At 35.2% G+C, this 20,279-nt stretch overlaps 2 protein-coding genes across 4 annotated transcripts in view; one reads left to right on the top strand and one right to left on the bottom strand.

Moving 5' to 3' along the window:
- The window catches only part of LRRC40 (leucine rich repeat containing 40), a 51,819-nt gene extending 39,386 nt beyond the window's left edge, over positions 1–12,433 (bottom strand). Inside the window, exon 1 of the mRNA XM_082616414.1 lies at positions 12,252–12,433. Within this exon, the coding sequence (XP_082472540.1) occupies positions 12,252–12,402 (151 nt within the window). The 5' untranslated portion in view covers positions 12,403–12,433. The remainder of the gene's footprint in view (positions 1–12,251) is intronic.
- A 109-nt stretch (positions 12,434–12,542) lies between these two features.
- Positions 12,543–20,279, top strand: part of SRSF11 (serine and arginine rich splicing factor 11) — a 55,645-nt gene continuing 47,908 nt past the window's right edge. For 2 of the 3 annotated variants that reach the window (XM_082616415.1, XM_082616422.1), the window contains exon 1: positions 12,543–12,624. The gene's annotated coding sequence lies outside the window, so the exon portion shown is untranslated. The remainder of the gene's footprint in view (positions 12,625–20,279) is intronic. The other variant, XM_082616421.1, reaches the window with a different exon arrangement.

The raw sequence follows: 20,279 nt of genomic DNA on the forward strand, positions 1-20,279 counted from the left end.
TTGTAGGAACTATCACGGGATGGATAACTGTTGATACCATACTACTGTTATTAAATATGTATCACTTTGCTTTTCCATAAACATTGACTTACTGCTCATTCTTTTCCCCATTGTTTGTGAAATATCTCGATTTCTTCAAGAGTTTATAGCACCAAGATTCATGTCACTTTTCTTCCCTCCCCACAAATATGAAGAACCACTGAAAGGTATATTGTTCTAATTATTGAGGAATTCAGTGGAGCCATCCTAAAAGTAGCTTACCAATTCACAAAACAGAAACTATCAGGTAAAAAATAAATGTCAATAGGCATATAAATGTGAAAAAAATTTACTATGGAGTTAGGTTTATTTGCCTTATGTAATTTTTAAAGTTATATAATATGTCAAATATATACATAAATTTAAAAATAGTATAATGAAATAATGCTCCACGTACCCACCGCCCACATTTAACAGTTATCAACTCATGGCCAATCTTGCTCATATATAATCCCATCTCACAATGATCTAAACTACAATCTTAGGAAGATAGAAATGGAGCAACTAAGCCTGTGCACAACTACTGAGCCTGCGCTCTAGAGCCCACGAGCTACAACACTGAGTCCGTGAGCCACAACTAATGAGCCTGTGTTCCACAACTACTGAAGCCCGTGCCTAGAGCCCGTGCTCCGCAACAAGAGAAGCCACTGCAGTGAGAAGCCCGCGCACAATGAAGAGTATCCCCCCCCACCCCGCTCACTGCAACTAGAGAAAGCCTGCGCGCAGCAATGAAGACCCTAAAAATAAATAAATAAATTTATTTTTTTAAAAAAGGATAAGGGAATATGATGAACAATTTTATATCCATACATTCAACAACTTAGAGGATATGGACAAATTCCCTCAGGGGGGAAAAAAATAAAGCACAACAGCAACAGGAAATCTGAGTAGCCTTTTGAAAGGGTTCCTGGACCCAATTCCAGTGTGCATATTGTTCCCCACACAATCAGTTCTCAGACACCCTCCTGGTGTCTCAACTCTGACACTACTAGGGGACATAGAATCAGATTCCACAAGTAAAGGGCTCAGTCCCACAAAACTGCCCTCCATTTCAGAGGCCAGTCACAAGCCCAGCTTATTACCAGTACTTCTGATCAATTGGCTATAAAGCAGAGGTTCCCACGACTCCCTCCTTGGGTTCAGTTAATTTGCTAGAATGGCCCACAGAACTCAGGAAAACCCATTTACTCACTAGATCACAGATTTATTACGAACAATATTAAAGGATACAAACCAACAACCAGATGAAGAGATACACAGGGCAAGGTCTGAAAAAGGGAGCTTCCATCCTTGTGGAGCTCATGGTCTGGCACAATGGCACATGGGAGCATACTGGTTCCCTAATGTAGAAGCTCTCAGAACCCTCTCCTTTGTTGGTTTCTACAGAGGCTTCATTACATAGGCATGATTGATTAACTCATTTGCCATTGGTGATTGATTAAACCTCTATCCCCTCTCTCCTCCCCAGAATCAGAGTTTCTGATTCTGATTCTATCTGTGGTTAGTTCTCCTGGCAACCAGCCTCCATCCTTAGGTGTTTTGCAAAAGTCACTTTCATTAACATAAACTCACTTGTGGTACTAAAGTCTTGTTAACAAGACACCATTTAACTTTTATGGCTCTGAAGCAGTTTTTTTGGGGGGGTTTGTTTTTGTTTTTCAGGAACTGAGGACAAGAAACCAAATATTATAACAAAGGATGCTCCCATTGATCTTATTCAGGAAATTCCAAGGGTTTTGGAGCTGTGGGCCAGGAACTATGGATGAAGACCAAATATCTCTGAGAAATATATTTTGGTCATCTGAATGACCAAATATATATATTTCTTATAAATCACAATAACGCACATTGTATCTATCAAAGAAATTAAACTTGTTATTTAAAACATTCGCACAAAGAAAACTCCAGGCCCAGATGGCTTCACTGGTGAATTCTACAGACATTTAGAGTAGAAATGATACTGATTCTACAGACTGTTTCAGAAAATAGAGGAAAGAAAAATTCCCAGCTCATTTTATAAAGCCAGCACTACTCTGATACCAAAATCAAAGACATTAAAAGGGGGGGAGGAAAAAGCCAAAAACCAAAAACCAAATCTAAACACCATGATCAAGTGAGTTATATAAGGAATGCAAAGCTGCTTTAACATTTGAAAATGAATCAATGCAGTTGACCATATTAACAGAAAAAGAGTAACACAATATGACTCTCAAGGAATGAAAAAAAAAAGCATCTGACAAAATTCAACAATCATTCAAGATAAAAACTCTCAAAAAACTAGGTATGAAAGGGAACTCCTTCAACCTGATAAAGGGTATCTTTGAAAAACCTACAGCTAACAATATACTTAATGGTGAAAAACTCAGTGCTTACTCTCTAAAATTGGGTACAAAGTGAGGATGCCCATTCTTACTGTGTCAATATTTTACTAGCAGTTCTGACTAATGCAACAAGGCAAGAAAAATAAATAAAAGCCATTCAGATTGAAAAGGAAGAAGTAAAACTGTCTCTATTAGCAGACATGAACATCTATATAGAAAATCCTAAGAAAGCTACAAAAAAAGTTATATGTAATGAGTTTAGAAAGGTCACAGACTTCAAGCTTAATATACAAAAATCAATTGTGTTTCTACATATTAGCAATCAGTAACTGAAAACATTCTTAAATGCTTAAGGATTTACAAGACATAACATCTAAAACCATGAAATACTCAGTGTTAAATTTAACAAATATATGCAAAACCTATGGTATGAAAATACAAAATATATGAAAGACCTGTGGTTTTTGCTGTGAAAACTTCAAGAAGGTCTAGATAAGTAGAGAAATATACCATGTTACAGCTTGAAGACTCAATATTGTTAAGATGTCACTTCTCAAAGTGACTTATAGATTCAGTACAATCCTAATCAAAATCCCAGAAGGCCTTTCTGTAGAAACTAACAAGCTAATTCTAAAATGTATACTGAAATGCAAAAGAACTGAAATAGATTAAACAATTTTGAAACAGAAGAAAGCGATAGGACTTAACAGTACTTGATTTTAATTTTTACCATAAAGCTTATCAAGACAGTGTGGAATAAGGACAGACATATAGACCAACAGGAAAAAAAAAAAAATGAGTTCAGAAAAATTTCCAGGCAATAAAATAACGTCAATTAATATTCAACAAAGTTGCCAAAGTAATTTAATAAGAAAGGAATAGTCTTTTCAACAAATGTTCGTATAGATAAAAAATGAACCTCAACCTTTACCTTGTGACACACTCTAAAATTAATGCCAAGTAGAGCACAGACTTAAATGTAAAAGATAAAACTATAAAAATTCTATAAGAAAGCAGAGGAGAAAATCTTCACAGCCTTGGGATGGATAAAATTTCTCAGTATAGAAAAAGTATAATCATAAAAGAAAAAAATGGATAAATTGGACTCCATCAAAATTAAAAAATCTTATGTTTTTCTAAAGAAATTGTTCAGAAAATTAGGCAAGTCACAGACTGAGAGAATATATTAGATAGATACCAATATAGATATACAATATATCTGAGGACTTGCATCCCCAGAATATAGAAAGTCTTATAACTCAGTAAGACAAACAGCCCAATTAATAACAGACAAAAAATCTGAACACTTGGCAAAAGATATACAAAAAACGAATGAGCAGTTGAAAATATGCTCAACATCATTAATCATCAAGGAAATGTAAATAAAACCATAAGGAGATACTGTAACACAACCATAAGAATGGCTAATGTTAAAAATAATGACAATACAAAGTGTTGGTAATGATGTATGGCAACTGAATCTCTCATGTTACTAGGGACAAACAGTTTAGTGAATTCTTATAAAGTTAAATATGCATGTATTATTATATGTCCAGCGATTCCACTCTCAGGTATTTAACTCAACAGAAATGATAACATATGTCTACACAAAGACTGTACTTGAAAACTCATAAGCAGTTTTATTCATAATAGCCAAAAGCTAAACCCAACTCAACAGGTAAATGGATAAACAAACTGAAATACATACATACAATGGACTATTACTGTTCAACAATAAAAAGGAACTACTTCTGTAAACAATATGGATGACCCTCAAAAAACGTTATACTAAGCAAAAGAAGCCTAACACGGAAAATTTGCAAATGTATAATTCTATTTGAACTAAATTCTAGAAGAGGCTAATCTATACAGACAAAAAGCAGACCAATGGTTCCATGGAGCTAGCAGTGGGGGTAGACTGACAGCAAGGGGAACTTTCCAAGTACTGGAAATGTTCTTTATCTTGATTTTGGTAAAGGTTACACAACTGTATATATTTGTCAAAACTCATTAAAGTGTACACTTAAAATGAATGTACATACTGTTTGTAAATTATACCCCAATAAAGATAACTAAAGATAAAGAGTGAAAATTTTTAAAATATAGATGATGTAATATATCAAGACAATCTTATGAATGCATATGTACACATATGTATATATGTGAATGAATAAAAAAATTAAAGTGTATATATGTGTATGTGTATATATATGTATACATACATACATACATATATATGTATACATATACATATATATGTTTCTCACAGGGTAGATAATACCCTTAAGCAGCATTACCCAACAGAACTTTCTGCAATGATGGAAATATCTTGTATCTGCCCTATTCCATATGGTAGCAACTAGCTGCATATGGCCAATGAGCACTTATAATGTGGCTAAAGTGACTGAAGAACTTGATTTTTAATTTTATTTAATTTTGGTTAATTAAAATTTAAATAGCCATATGTGACTAGAGACTTCCACAAGGGATGGCATGACCCTTAACAAACACTGAAAAACGATTTCTTTACATGTTTTTTTTGGCAATTCATTCCTTCTTCCATTGACAACAGCTAATTACAGAAATAGGGAGTCACAAATGGGTTGACAGCAGAGAACTGTCTAATTTGAGGACGATACAAGTGGGTAGGTGAAGAAACAGAGAAGAAATAAAAAACACATCTAAAATGGTGTTTACATGGCTGAATAAAAGAATGTGTAGCCAGTAAACTATAGGAGCAATAAATCATGAGATTTAAAAAATTTTTTGGACTCCTTTGGACAGTTTCATAAATATAATGATCATGCACAGTATACAATAATAACTGTTTACTTAAGGCAGAAAATCATACCCATTAAAGTCTATATTTAGTCTAAGTTGATTACCATCTTCTAAAAGATTGTAAATATATTCAACTATGATACACAGTATAGCATCATGGACATACCACTGACCAAAGAGTCAGGGACCTAAGGCTCTGGTTTAAACTGTATAACTAATCAAACTGGCCAGTAACCTAGTATCTCTGGTCCCCAGTTTCCTCGTTGATTAAATGAGAGGGCCCTACTGTCACTTAAATGCTAGAATCCAATAACAGTAGCACAAAAAGGCTTTTGCTAGATGCAGGGTAATATTCTGATAATAGTTTATCTTACAAATGCCATTTACTAAACTGTCTACCCAATTATGAGCACTTTAAAAGAATAAACCAATAGATCAAGTCACTCTGTAAAGGATCCGGGAAAGCTCATTGGTAAACATTCCAATTTTCTCCACAGTAGTTTATGTATGGCCACCAATGGCCTCATTAAATTAAACAAAGAATTCCAAATTGATAAACCATAATATTATAGTGCCACTTTGAGGCTATCTTTAAAGTTTAACACACACACACACACACACACACACACACACACACACACACACAAACACCCCAAAGTAAAATTAAAAGGTTATATGAAAGGCATTAACTCAGTTGCAGCTTTAGGTTGATTCAAAGGAATATATCTTTGTGGTTTAGAACACCTGAACCATTGTTATTTTAGAATGCATGAAGCGAACACTTCTTTCCTGAAGTCCAGGATACTGTAAGAAAAAAGTGAAACAATGTTAAACATATAAAAAGGAAACATGTTTACTAATCACTTTAAGAGAAAAACATGCTTGAATTTATTACATTAACTTGAGGGTACATTCAGTTTTATAGTGAAGACAAGCCTCACTGAAACTATAATTCCATTCTTCCCAGCCTGTATTTTTTCTCTTCTACTCAAGAAAACATATTAAAATGCAAGTGAGTGAACATGATATTAATATAGGGGTAAGTTTAAATTTGCACTAATTTATTAAATAAACTTTGGCATTGGCGATAACTTGGGATACACATCCCAACAGGTTAAAATACTAACATTTAGAAATATATCAACATATCAAGAAATAGGAATGGGATTTTCAATTAACTGTCAAGGTCCTTGTTTTATAATCTAAACAAGTAGACTTCCCTGGATTTCAGTATACTAAAAATTAAATGTTCACCTCAGATTTTACCATTACATATGGATTAAGGCACTTTTCTCGTGTTTTCATTTCTAAGAACTGTTTAAGAATTAGCTTGTTTTTTGGGCTTCCCTGGTGGCGCAGTGGTTGAGGGTCCGCCTGCTGATGCAGGGGACACAGGTTCATGCCCCAGCCCGGGAGGATCCCACATGCCGCAGAGCGGCTGGGCCCATGAACCATGGCCGCTGAGCCTGTGCGTCCGGAGCCTGTGCTCCGCAACGGGAGAGGCCACAACAGTGAGAGGCCCGCGTACAGCAAAAAAAAAAAAAAAAAAAAAAAAGAATTAGCTTGTTTTGAAGCTGGAAGCATATCTTTCTGGAATTATTTGTTATAAAACTGATACTTTGGTTAATTCTCATTAGCTTTTTAGAATATAACAGTAAATTCCATTAAGACAATCAGGAGTCAAAATACAGAGTTAAGCTAAATAGTAAAGCAGAACATGGTTAATACAGATTTAAGGATGGTTATTTAAAATCTTAGTAAACATATGGTTTGTGTTACACTTTTTATCCTGTCACAACAAACTGTACAAACTGAACATGGCAAATTTTCATTACCCTAAAACAGACAACATGACATCTTGAGGCCTAGAAGCCCTAGACCTATTTACTTAATTCCACAAACAGAAACTAACCAAACTGCTCTCTTCAAGATAAGGAATGATAGCCTTACACCCATATTTCTCTTTCAAATAATATGGTTTCCAAACAAATTTAATTGGCTTATTTAATAAATTATCCACTTACCAATGTTCTTGTCACTTCAATAGTGTGGTTTCCTTTAGAATTTACAGCATTCTTTTGTTCCAAACACTGGCCCCTCTTACTTTCACTGAGTTTTTGATGAGTCACTCAAAAACATTCCTACACTACTGTTCTGCCATGGTCATGCAAGCACGAGGCAACAATCAATATCTCCTTTACAATTCTACTTTCATTTTATCTGGTCCAATGAAAAAGAGCTGCAATATCTATATTGAACAAAAGATAATATATTCCCACACTGCTGCTCATAAAAAGAGCTGTCACTTAAAATTTCCAGAATATTTCTAATGTTCTTCTTTGAAGTTTGTTATTATTAGTTATTTTGTTTGGGTATACCTTTCTAAGTAACTTATAGAACTGACACTCAGAATGATGACTCTAAAACTGCCAACAATATTTGGATATTTAAATTAATCACAATATTCATAAGACAGACTATTATCTGATTATTTTAATGACTATTTTTCAAGTGTCCCTGAAAAATGTACAAATAGAAGTCAAAAAAGCAGAACTCAGTACAATTCCGAATTTGTTAAAAATAAAAAACAGAAAGTAAATTAAATATATTCACACACACACAAAAAAAAACTATAAAAGAAAAACCTCCAAAATATCAACAGTGATAACCGTAGTTGGTTATTTTCATTTTTTATGCTGTATATAGATTCTACTTTTTCTATAGTAGACATATTGGTTATATACAGAGGAAAATAAGAAATAGTATTTTTACAAAAGAACTAGGACCTAGTTCTTTTGCAAAGGAACTAGAAAAGAAAGCGTATCTAAAAACCCTCAAGAGTACACAGATTTCAGTTACAGGTAAATATTTATCTGCACTGTACGGGTACCAGTTAACAACCCCATCTAGTTAATAAAATGCCTCACAGCTCTTAGAAGTGACCGCATTAAGAAGAATCCATTTCAGGAGGCCAACACTTAAGAATAAGAATCAATAGAATTTTGGTGGGGAGGGATAAATTGGAAGATTGGGATTGACATATACACACTATTATATACAAAATAGATAACTAAATAATAAGGACCTACTGTATAGCACAGGGAACTCTACTCAGTACTCTGTAATAGCCTATATGGGAAAAGAATCTAAAAAAGAGTGGATATATGTATATGTATAACAGATTCACTTTGCTGTACACCTGAAACTAACACAACATTGTAAATCAACTATACTCCAATAAAAATTTTAAAAAAATTAAACCAAAATAAAACAAGAAAAAAGTAACAAAATGGAAAGAATGAAAATAATATAGATTTAAACTCAAATGTATCAATAATTATATTAAATGTAAACAGATTAAATGCTGTGATTAAAGGAAAAAAAGATTATAGCAACCATGCTACAGGAAGGGCTGAATTACCTTTCCATTCTTACAACAGAAAATGATATTGCAAAACCACTGTCATATGAAGAAGTGACTAAAGAATTTGATGTCAAAAATGTAGGAAAGAAAGCATTATAGAAATCATGCCCTGTATATAGCTGTTAGGTAGTTAGTAAAAAATATATATTGTCCTTTCTGAAAATTGGAATGTTTTTGGTATTTGTTAGCTTTAAATTTTTTAAAAATGTATTATGATTTCTTTCAAAATAAAAATCCACATTTGCTCTTAAAAAAAAGAATCAACAGAATTTTAACTGCTTTTTGTTATATACACCAAAATTAAAGGCTAGGTTCTATTTTTCCAATTTAGAAACAATTGACATGACTGCACTTTACAAATACATTTATATAATCATATAAATATAAAGGACGAAAGAAAGACCTGGAGTATACAGTCCGCCCTCTGTATCGTTGGGTTCTGCATGTGCATATTCAACCAACTGCAGATCAAAAATATTCAGGGAAAAAAAAATTCCAGAAAGCTCCAAAAAGCAAAACAAAGGCACTCCTAGGTTTGTACCCAAATGAATTGAAAACTTATGTCCACGCAAAAACCTGAACACAAACAGCAGCTTCATTCATAATTGCCAAAAACTGGAAGCAACCAAAATGTCCTTTGAAAGGTGAATGGATAAATAAAATGGTACATCCATACCATAGAATATCATTCAGTGTTAAATGAAATGAGCTATCAAGCCATGGAAAGACATGGAGGAACCTTAAACGCACATTACTTAGTGAAAAAGGGCAGCCTGAAAAAGCTACATACTGTATGATTCCAATTATATGACATGTTGGAAAAGGCAAAACCATAGAAAGAGTAAAAAGATGAGGGGCTGGGACTTCCCTGGTGGTGCAGTGGTTAAGAATCAGCCTGCCAATGCAGGGGACACGGGTTTGAGCCTTGCCCAGGAAGAGTGCACATGCCGCGGAGCAACTAAGCCCACGCACCACAACTACTGAGCCTCAGCTCTAGAGCCTGCGAGCCACAACTACTGAAGCCCATGCATCTAGAGCCTATGCTCCACAACAAGAGAAGCCACTGAGATCAGAAGCCCTCACACCACAACGAAGAGTAGCCCCCGCTCTCCACAACTAGAGAAAGCCCACGCGCAGCATCGAAGACCCAACACACCCAAAAACAAATAAATAAATAAATTTATTTTTAAAAAAAAAAGATGAGTGGCTGCCAGGGCTTCTGGAGAAGCACGGTAAGGAATAAATAGGTAGGGCTCAGGTGATTTTTAGGGCAGTGAAAATATTCTATATGATACTGGAATGGTAGATACATGACATGCATTTGTCAAAACTCATAGAACTGTATAAGACTAAGAGTGAACAGTAACGTAAATAATGGACTTTAATTAATAATGACATATCAATATTGGCTGATCAATTGTGGCAAATGTACCACATAATGCAAGATGTTAATAATAGGGGAAACTATGAGCTGGGGAGAGAGGGTATATGAGAACTCTCTGTACTGTCTGTTCAACTTTCTGGAATCCTAAAACTGTTCTAAAAAAACCTTAAAGTACGGTTGCTCGGGGGGAAAAACGATTTGCTATTGTTGTTGTTGGTAAAGTATAGGATTCGAAAAGAGACAGGAGGCTTTATTGTAGACACTTAGGGGCAAGATTTCAAAAGACTTTTTTTGTTTGTTGTACTAAGAACTTTATGCTGAATCTTGTGGGTTACTGGGAGTCATTAAATGTGAATGACATAGTAAGATCTTTGTTTTGGAAAGATAATTCTTGGTAATGACACTGATTTAGAGGGTGAGATTTAAGACAAGAAATTCAGAAAACCACTTAGGAGGCTATTGCAACAGTAATAGCAATGGCCAATTTTTACCATGTACTTTTTATGTACCAGGCCTTTTTTGTGTATAATCTCATTTAAACCTTAGTAGGTCCTATTCCTACTATCACACTATAAATGAGAAAATAAAACACAGGGAGATTAAGCATCTGAAAGTTACATGAGCAAAGATATGGAGATAAGAAACACGGCCCCATACTGGACTACAAATAGTTCAGAATTACAGCAGTTTGGATATCAAAGGCTGAGAGACAACAGATGAAGTTGAAGGCTACAACTAGATAAACAAACACCTTTTATACTATGATAACAAGAATTCCTTTTTTATATATAAGCTATAGATACCATGTGCCTCTTCCATTTACATCTTTTGTCTCTTATGAAATATTGTACCTTCAACATAATTTGCTGAGTACCTAGTATGTGCCAGATATTATGTTAGGCTTTGTTTATACAATAATGACCTAAACAGCCCTGATCCATGTCATCATGAAGCTAGGAGTCAAAATTCATTTGCTCCCTGAAACTTTAATAGACTAAACCATCTGGATCCAATCAGTAAGTACATTCCAGCACACACTTAGTATTTGGGAGTACTCATTCATTTACTTATTCCTTCCACAAATGTTTAATAAGAATCTACTATGTACTAAGCACTATTTTGAGTGCTAGGGACACAACAATTAATAAAACAAAGCTTCTTGACCACATACAACTAATACTCTAGTGGAGGAGAGAAGACAATAAACAAATAAATACATAATATAAATTCTGATAGTAATAAATGTTATTAAAAAAACAGAGAATACATGTTAGCAATGGTATTTAGATAGGGTAGTTAGGAAGGGCCTATCTGAGCAGAGTCCTACAGGAAGCAGAGTGAACCCTAGTCAGGTATCACATAGAAAGTTCCAGGCTTTGGAAAAAGCAAGTGTATATGCACATCTGTAGTTTTAGAATACTAATGTCCCCATTGATTAAAAGCTTTTCTACGTAGAGCAGAGATTTTGTCATATACCCTTTCATTCATTCAGCAAGTATTTGTCTGCACGGTCAACTCTATACATGGCACAAAAAAAAAAGCAATCATTACAAGGAAATGGAAGCTTTTAATCCCAGGTAGCCTTAAACCTAAATATAAGTAGAGGAAAACAGGAGGAATGCCATAATCTCTCTCTCCCTACTTCCCACTCCCTCCCATATACAACAGAAAATCAGAAGAGCATCTGGCTATTATTCATTCATGGTGTCCAGATTTGTGCTTTTTATCTTTACTAGATTTTCAGGATGGCCCCAAATTCACTCTGTATGGCATCCACCTTGATCTTCAATTTAGGATTATGTTCATTATTCCTTGTATTTAGGATTCTCTCCAGTTGCACACAGAAAAGCGTCTTGATAGAGAACAGTGGCATTCACTCTAAGTTCACAAAGGAGCAGATAAAATACAGAATTTTAGCGCTGATAACTGCCCTAAGTGATTAAATTAAGAGGAGGAACAGAGGGCCAAAGAAACAAAGCATGTGCCCATCACTTGATAGCTAATTTAGTCAAACATTATGTTGTTTATTCCACAGAATGTAGGAATCCCAGAAAGCGCCCCGTTTAAATTTTGACCGTATTCCCAGCACATTCCCTGCACCAGACACTCCTGGAGAGAAAGGAGGAACCGAACGAGCTGACCGAACCAGTGGAAATGTTATGAGTGCCTGAATTCGAGCACCGGGATCCTGGCTAGGAGCCTGGGCCAAAGGCGGCCAAACCCAGGCCAGAGGAAAGGGAGGCTACGTGGGGCAAGTGCTTTCTGCCAGGTCGCACAATCGGGTCGTACCTCTGGATCTTACCTTCACTGAGGTTGCGGCCCGACAGGTTTAACTGCCCGCTCTTCCTCGCCGCCTTTAGTAGCCCCTGGGGTACGGAGGCACCGCAGTCTCCCCTCTCAGCTCGGAACCCCGCTCGGGGATCCCGCCCAGCTACTCCCTTCAGCCGCGACATGTTCAAACCCGGGTGTTTAGAAGCAGAGCCCCGCCAGTGACGCTTAAAGGTGGCGCCGCGGAGCCGCCCAGCCCCTGTCGGGAGCGCGCGCTCCGTGCGCCGGGCCTTCGCTCTCGGCGGCGCGGCTCGGATGTCGTCACCGCCAGCGTCTCGGGCAGGAGGACCGAGGGGCCCTTCCCGTTGCCGGTGTCGGCCTTGTGTCTTGGAAATTACTTCGCTCAAGTAAGTGCGTTTAACGGGCTGAAGAGGGGGTTTTAATTTATTGTGGGCACTATTACTGCGACTCCAACCTTCTCTTCTGTGTTCCCGCGGCGGCGAGGGTGTCAAGAAAGGATAACCTTCTCTGCTCCCCTCGCCTGGCCGGAACGTGGGCCTTGACTAAAACTTGAGACCTGGGCGCGGTCTGCAGCCTCTCTGGACCCCTGCCTGTTTGTCGCTTTTGGTGCTGGCGCCAGACCTCCATTCCGCGTAGGAAGTAAAACCAATTTCTGTTCTTCGGGCCTATACTCCGACTCCTAGCCTTAGTGCACCTCGACTGTTGTTGTATGGAATTTGTAGCCCAACATAGGAGGTAGTGTGAAATGGAAGGGTTGGCAACAGAGAAGGAAACACAAAAAAAGAAAAGAAAAGAAAAGCTTCATAATGAATGTTCTCTCTACCGGATGGTTTAGGGAAGTCAAGTGGAAGCGCAAGCTTGAGTGTAGCGAGATTTATTGGATTTTGGAGCCCGAGAGCTACGAGTTCGAATGCCAACTCCTTATGTAGCTTACAAACTGTGTAACTTTAGGCAGTTTACTTGACAGCTTTTAAAGCTCACTCCTTTTTCATTAATTTAGGGTTAATCATTCCTATTTCATTCGGGTTTTTTGAAATAATTAAGCGAAGATGAAGTTTTAAATATTGAGAGCTTGGTGAGGAAACGGATTCCATCCAGTTCAGAATGGAAGATGAAAATTTTGTGCAGTAAGTCGTATATCTTGGACAGTTAGTTTCTGCCTGAAATATACAGCTTTAGTGAGTCATTCAATAAGTAATTAATAACTCATCCTCTTTAGTATTGTCCTGGGTGCTAGACTTTTCTTTTGCCTAAAGTAATTTTGTTTTAAAAAGCATATACCGGGAGATATCCTTTTAACCCCCATCAGCTCGGCTGGGGATCATTAGGATAATTAAAAGGGAATATGACGGCCCGCTAACAAATTCTGCAGTGCACACGGTTTTGCCTGAGTCCACGTTCTTGCCAACCGTAAAATCAGGTTTCTAAATCCCCACCCCCTCGATTATTTTTCTTCTTAATTCTCTGGAGTCCTTTGCATTGAAAGTGAACGGCAGAAAACTACCAGTAATTACACTATCAAACAAGCAGAGTGGGTTTTAAAGCCAGGAACATAGCAGTTTTTGCAAGGTCACTAATAAACACCCCCCCACCCAAGTTTGTCTTGACAATAATCATTATAGTTACCTTACTGGGCCCTAAGTATCAGGCTCAGTGCTGATAATACCTCTTTTACTATCTCTTATTTAGCACAAGGATCAGTTTTACAGGTGAAGAAATTGAGGCTAAAAAGGATTAAGAAACTTGCCAAAAGTCATAAGTTTCTATAAGTGGTACAACCAGGCCTTTGAACCTAGATCTCTCTCTCTCTCTCTAAAACCTTTCTTGTTAATCATTATGATTTCCCTAGTGGCTTTTATTTCACCATTTTCAACTTTTGTCTTCAAACCATTTTTTAGGAAGACTTCAATTATGTTTTAGAAGGTAATTATTTATTAGAGAAAACCCTTTTTCTCTTTTGTAGGATGTAGCAGCCTACCTTTGGAGGATTATTTACTCAAGTATAAAATTTTACAGTAGCCACCTCTCCCTCTACAATAGATTCTTCTTTAGTTCAATTTTTTATTTTAATTATAGGGAAGATACAGTTTTTTGATTTATTGTGTTCTACTTGAAGTTAAATATTTCATTATTGACATTTAATTATAGTATGTTGAAACATTGTTGCATTTTGTATGAGAAGCATATCCTGATTAATGTCAGAGTATTTCTGAAAAATCCAAGTGACTGCACTCTTGTGGTAAACTTCAATAGATACGAACCGACATGTATAAAAATTTTATAAGTATATATCTGTAGTACACTGTGTATTGTACCTCTGTAGCAAGTGCAGATTGAACAAGTGAGGGTGAAAATTATTACCTCATGCAATCAGGAAAATCATGTTTCATCTAAAACTCATGCAAACTGAAAGCTTATCAACTTAATTGAGCTTCTTTATGAGAAAGTGTAGTTATATATAGTTATATTCGTGGGAATTAACACTGTATATTCATTGTATTTTGAAAGATGCATTAAAACAAAAAATCCGAACCTTTTTCAACATGAGCAATGAAGCTAAAGTATTTGCTTTTTTTAAAAAAAAAGATGGATTATTAAAATAATATGAAATGGATATCTCCTCTGTAGGGGCTGGAGACTACTGCATAGCTGCCATTTGTAACAGAATTTTCCTAGCTACTGTTTATTATATTCATTTTATTAAAGTATGGAAGGTTTCAGTCTTCTAGCTTTGCTAAATGAAAACAGAAAGTGAAGAAACCAAAAATATATTGACCCTAAGAATTGTATCGGCCAAAGAATGCCGTTCTATTTCATAATGGAAAGTATGACTTATCAAAGTAAGATAGCGCAGCTTATCACTACCATTAAAATTTAATAAGATTTTAAAACATGGCTGTGTTATTCTTATGAACATTGCTACATGTTAAATATTTTCAAAGTTGAAAGCTACAATTGGTAAGATGAATTTATTGAGGCAAATTGAGAAATTGTGGCAAAGGAAAATGGCATTAATTTGTGCAAATTTTTGAGCACAATTTTTTTTAATGTCATCAGGAGCAAAGTGAATTTGATTGCAGACATCTCTAGGAAGTTTTCTTTTTCTATAAAATAGGAGATTTAGATTTAGCCTATACTGAATCAGTATAATGTTCACCTTTCAGAACATTGCCTTATCTGTGAGAACTGTTTTATGCTAACGTTATTTATTGAGAGAACATTCTACTTTTTAATACTGTCATTATTGACTGGAGCTGTTGGACCTAACATGTATTGCTTATTAAGTATTCTTTGAGTTGAATTTTTTACATTCTCATATGCTTATTATTCAAAGTTTTCTTTCTATGTTTGTCCTTACTCTGTAAATTAGTTGGTTTGAATTATCAAAATTGAGAGCAAAATTATATTGCACATGGACTCGTCGTGTTTTAAATATTCAACGTTAATGGTGCTTTAGTTTCCTTTGAAAATTGCATTTTGCCCATTTATTTTCCATTTAGGCTTATAACTGCCAACTTAAAAGTAGTCAGTAGAAAACATGCTGTTTCCTTGAAGGTAGTACATATTTTGCATATTTATTCATAGTTTCAAATGTGGCTTTGAATTGTATTTTGTTGTCATTGGAGCATTGTGTGGTAATTTTTTCTGGAGACGGTGCATTTTCATCCTTTGTATGTTGCCTGTGCTTCCCTTTCTTACTTTTGAATCAGGAAGCAGTGAGCTTGCTCTAGGTTTAATATTTGATATAAATGTTGTCTTCTATTTCTCTCTACTTTCAGTGTAAAAGAATTACAGTCCACTAGCTTTAGGAAAATATTTTTACTTTCCTCTTATAAAAAGGCTTTTACATTGCTGATGTTTTTCACATGAAGTGGAAGAAGTAGGTTTTTTTTTAAAGTTTTTTTATTTTAATTACTTTTAGTTTTTTTGTTTGTTTATAGTCTTTAAAAAAGCTAAAACACAGGTGGTGGTTATAAAGCAGTCGCTTATGTCACTAAATAAAAAGCACTTATGGTATTATTTCTTTTTCTAAAATCAGCTGAAAATATTTCCCATAATCCCTAGTGATTCTTACTCCTAACATTAAATAGCTGTTTTCTTGATCGTTTTTCCAAGATTAATGTGTTGTGTGATTTCAACTCTTAATTTTAACATCAATTGTGTAGGTTTTATGAATTTGTTTAAAGTAGTAAAGTAATACAGAGATAAAATTAGGGCACCAAATCTGAGAATGTACTTCATAATACTATTCTTTCTTTGTGTTAACAGATACAAAACAACTACCAAATGGATCTGTTTAAAGAAAAATCATTTTAATCAAAATCCACTATTTTAAAATTTGACTTTATATCACCCCGCCAACATTTTTATTCTATTGGATTTGGCTTGCAACTCCATTTGCTTAATACTTCAAAAAGAGACATTAAATAATTATACATGGTAAATGTTCTGTATAAGCAAACGTCCCCAACAGTTTTAATGAGACAAGATATGGCCCCTGAGACTTCATTCTTAGTACCAACTGAAGTTGATACGGGGGAAATAGTAATAATTTGATAGTTTGTTGACATTCACAATTGATAGATTTTTATTTAAAAATTTGATTGTTAAATTTGGAGGTGGAGTATTTATACTCACAATTGCAATTAAGAAAAACGTTAGCTTAACTTTCAAAATACCTTCAAGAGTGTCCACTACTTTTTTTCTACATCATTTTTTTTCCATCCTTTAAAATATCACAGTTACATATGCTTAAGTGATTTGAATGGTACTATTACTGGGGGGGGTTGAAATACTAGTGAACATTTAAATACTTGGTCTCCACAGTGCAAATCTGTGAACCCAGAGCTTTTGCTCTTCATCTTTGTAGAGATACATGTTTTGCACTCATCACTAAATTTATCTGCTGTTAATAAAGCTTTGATTTTTTTCCATTATTAGAGCTTCTGACCTTTTTGCTTCTCTTTTGATTCCTCGTTTCCTAAAAAGTTACCTTTCCACCATCTCTTCCTTCCTTCAAAATAATTATTTGATCAATGTCTCCACGTGCTTTAGACTTCAACATGAGCTAATTGTGGCTTGAAACTAACTGCAGTTCATAGTTAAAAGTGGCTGAGATGGAAATTGAAGGAAAAAAGCATTGTGGCCTTTTGCTTTAGCGTGTATCAGAAATTCAGATTGTTTTGTGTATTTACTAATATTTTGCTTTTTTTTTTTTAATCGGTGCTTTGGTTATTTGGTAGTCTGTTGCTCTAACCCATGTCACAGTACTTTTAAGATTGATCAAGCATATGTGGAGTTGTTTGTCTTTTGAAAATTAGAATAGCAATCTTGTTCTAAAAATATGGAAAAGTAATTGAAGCCTTCCTAGCAAGAGTTTTCCATGAAGCATTTGTGTTTTATCAAAAAAAGAATGTTTTGTTTAGCTGTCATCTATCTACACATGCTATTGGTAAAGTGCTGCTTTAGGAACAAAATGAATATGAAAATCTGAAATCTGTCATCATGTTTCCATTGAAGCAGCCTCTTAAAGGAGAAGGAGCATCTAATAATAGTATACTTCACATGTTTACTACCACTTACGAAGTATTTTCACATTTGACAGTAATGCTCTAAGGTTAGACCAGAAGTATTATTGTTATTATTCATCTGTTGAAGAGAAGAGGAAGTGGAACACAGACTTTCTTGTAATGGTATAAAGCATTTGTTGAGTACCTATGTCCTGGGCACTGTGCTAGGTATTTCATATCCATAATATTTCTAATCTTAAAAACTTTAAGTGGTATCGTTATCTCCATTTTTCACATAAGGAAATTGAGGTTCACATTGCCTATTACAGTAGTTGAGAACATGCATAGGGGAATGGGAATGAGAGACTTCTACTTTTTTACACTCATATAGTTTTAATATTTTACATTTTGCATTTATTATTTTATAATCTTTGTAAAAAAAATATGCCACCAAAAGCCTGTATTAAAATGTGGGATCTTAAGTAAGAAACTCCTCTTACTGTATAAATTAACTCTTTTGATTGATATCTTTCACGTAAATGATGAAGTAGTAATAGTCCAAGATACTAGCCTAAAATAGAGTGATGGTATAAAATGGAACACAGTTGAGGTAAACATTTTTCAAACTGAAAGTTTTTAAATTGTAGATTAAGGATAATAATAGTAGTTGATATTTATGTTTTCTAAGCATTTGTATTCTCACTTCATCCAAAAAACAACCCAGTGAGTTAGAAATTATTATTATCCTCATTGTTCACATGAGGAAATTGAAGCACAAAGTAGTGAGCCAAAGATTGCAAATACCTTAATTGGTGGCAGAGCCCCTTTGGTTTGACTCTAGGCCTGCATTCTTAATCACTGTAGCACTTCTTAAGTGTTGTGAGGATTAAAGTGCATTTTAAAAGCATTCAGCTAATGTAGATCATTAAATTACTGAGCTGAGTACATTTTCGGTTTTACCAGTTTCATGACTCTTTAGAAATAATTTTCCTTCATGATGAGAAAGTTAATTTTACAGCGTAAGGGGAAAAAGAGCTCAAATTGTGCAGATGTCTAATTCCTTGATCAGGGAAAACTCTTTAGTATTAAAATGCTTGAAACTATTTACTTAGAATAAAGATACATGTAAGTACTGGATTTTTTTTCACTTTTTTTTTTTTAAGATTATGAAGCAGTCCCTCAAATGGCCTTTTCTCAGTTGAGACTAAAATAATCTCATATAACATAGAGGATATTAGTGAGTAGTCAGTACCTGGAGCTTTCCCCTGCAAATATTTCTGTTGACCCTATTCAATCCAAACACCAATAAATCTGTTACAAATAAATTGGTTGTGATTATATGGACCACAGCTGAGAGTACTGTGTGTATGGCTATAGGCAACAGTATCCTAATGCTCTAACTCCTTTTCTCTCTATGTTAATCATAAAAACAAACTTTGAAAAATAAAATGAAAAATACAGATTTTTGCCTACAGTTTCAAGGTGTTCACAGACCCTATGCTGTCAATTTTAAAATGTAGATATAGAATTTCTGCTATTGACAGACAATATAAGTTAACAAAACAAGTATTTGGAAGTAAGTAGACTTTTTCTGTTATGGTGTGTGTCCGTCCATCATTCTGTCCAGTAGCCCCCTAATGCTGACTTATCCTTTAGTCTCTCCCCTTCATTTTAGATGGAGCAGAAAAAGGAGTGTGGGATTTACGATTATGATTTTAAAGTAGATACTAATCATTATAGAATCATCTAATCAATAGAATTAGAAATAGAGAAATACAGTTATCTAATTTGCAGAAGTAGAAAGACAAAACAGATCTGCAGGTAAGTTTGGTTTTTTTTTAAGTTATGGTTTGTAAGCAGCGATTTATTTCCCATGTTTTTCTTACTGCTTTCTATAGCTATGGGGGGAAAATGTATAGCCAAATACTTTGAGAGTTTCTCAACCAAACTTCCTTGTAAATCTAGCAAATGCATTCCTGCCTTCATTCACCAAGCCTTTGTTGAGTAGATTGTGTAAGGCATTTTTAAAGCTTCTAGCACACAGATGATACCAGTAAGTTTTTGTCAAGTGCTTACTTTGTTCCAGTAAAATATTGTTGGATATCAGAAACACAGAGATGAATACTTTGCCTTCCCTGTCCTCAAAAAGTATATTCAGTAGAGGGAAAGAGCTGCTTAACAACTAATTTGGTAAAAGACCTGTTGCTTGTGCAGATTTGCAAAATTGTGTCAATTTACGGCAGCGGTCCCCAACCTTTTTGGCATCAGGGACCGGTTTCATGGAAGACAGGTTTTCCACAGACCGGGGGTGGGGGGCTGGGGGAGGTGGTTTCAGGATGATTCAAGCACATTACATTTATTGTGCACTTTATTATTATTACATTGTAATACATAAGGAAATAATTATACAACTCACCATAATGCAGAATCAGTGGGACCCCTGAGCTTGTTTTCCTGCAACTAGGTGGTCCTCTCTGGGGGTGATGGGAGAAAGTGACACCTGACGTTTGTTGCTTATGTCCAGTCTACTC

This window comes from Mesoplodon mirus (assembly GCF_964341445.2).
Source record: "Mesoplodon mirus genome assembly, chromosome: 3".
In the NCBI taxonomy this organism is placed as follows: Eukaryota; Metazoa; Chordata; class Mammalia; order Artiodactyla; family Ziphiidae; genus Mesoplodon; species Mesoplodon mirus.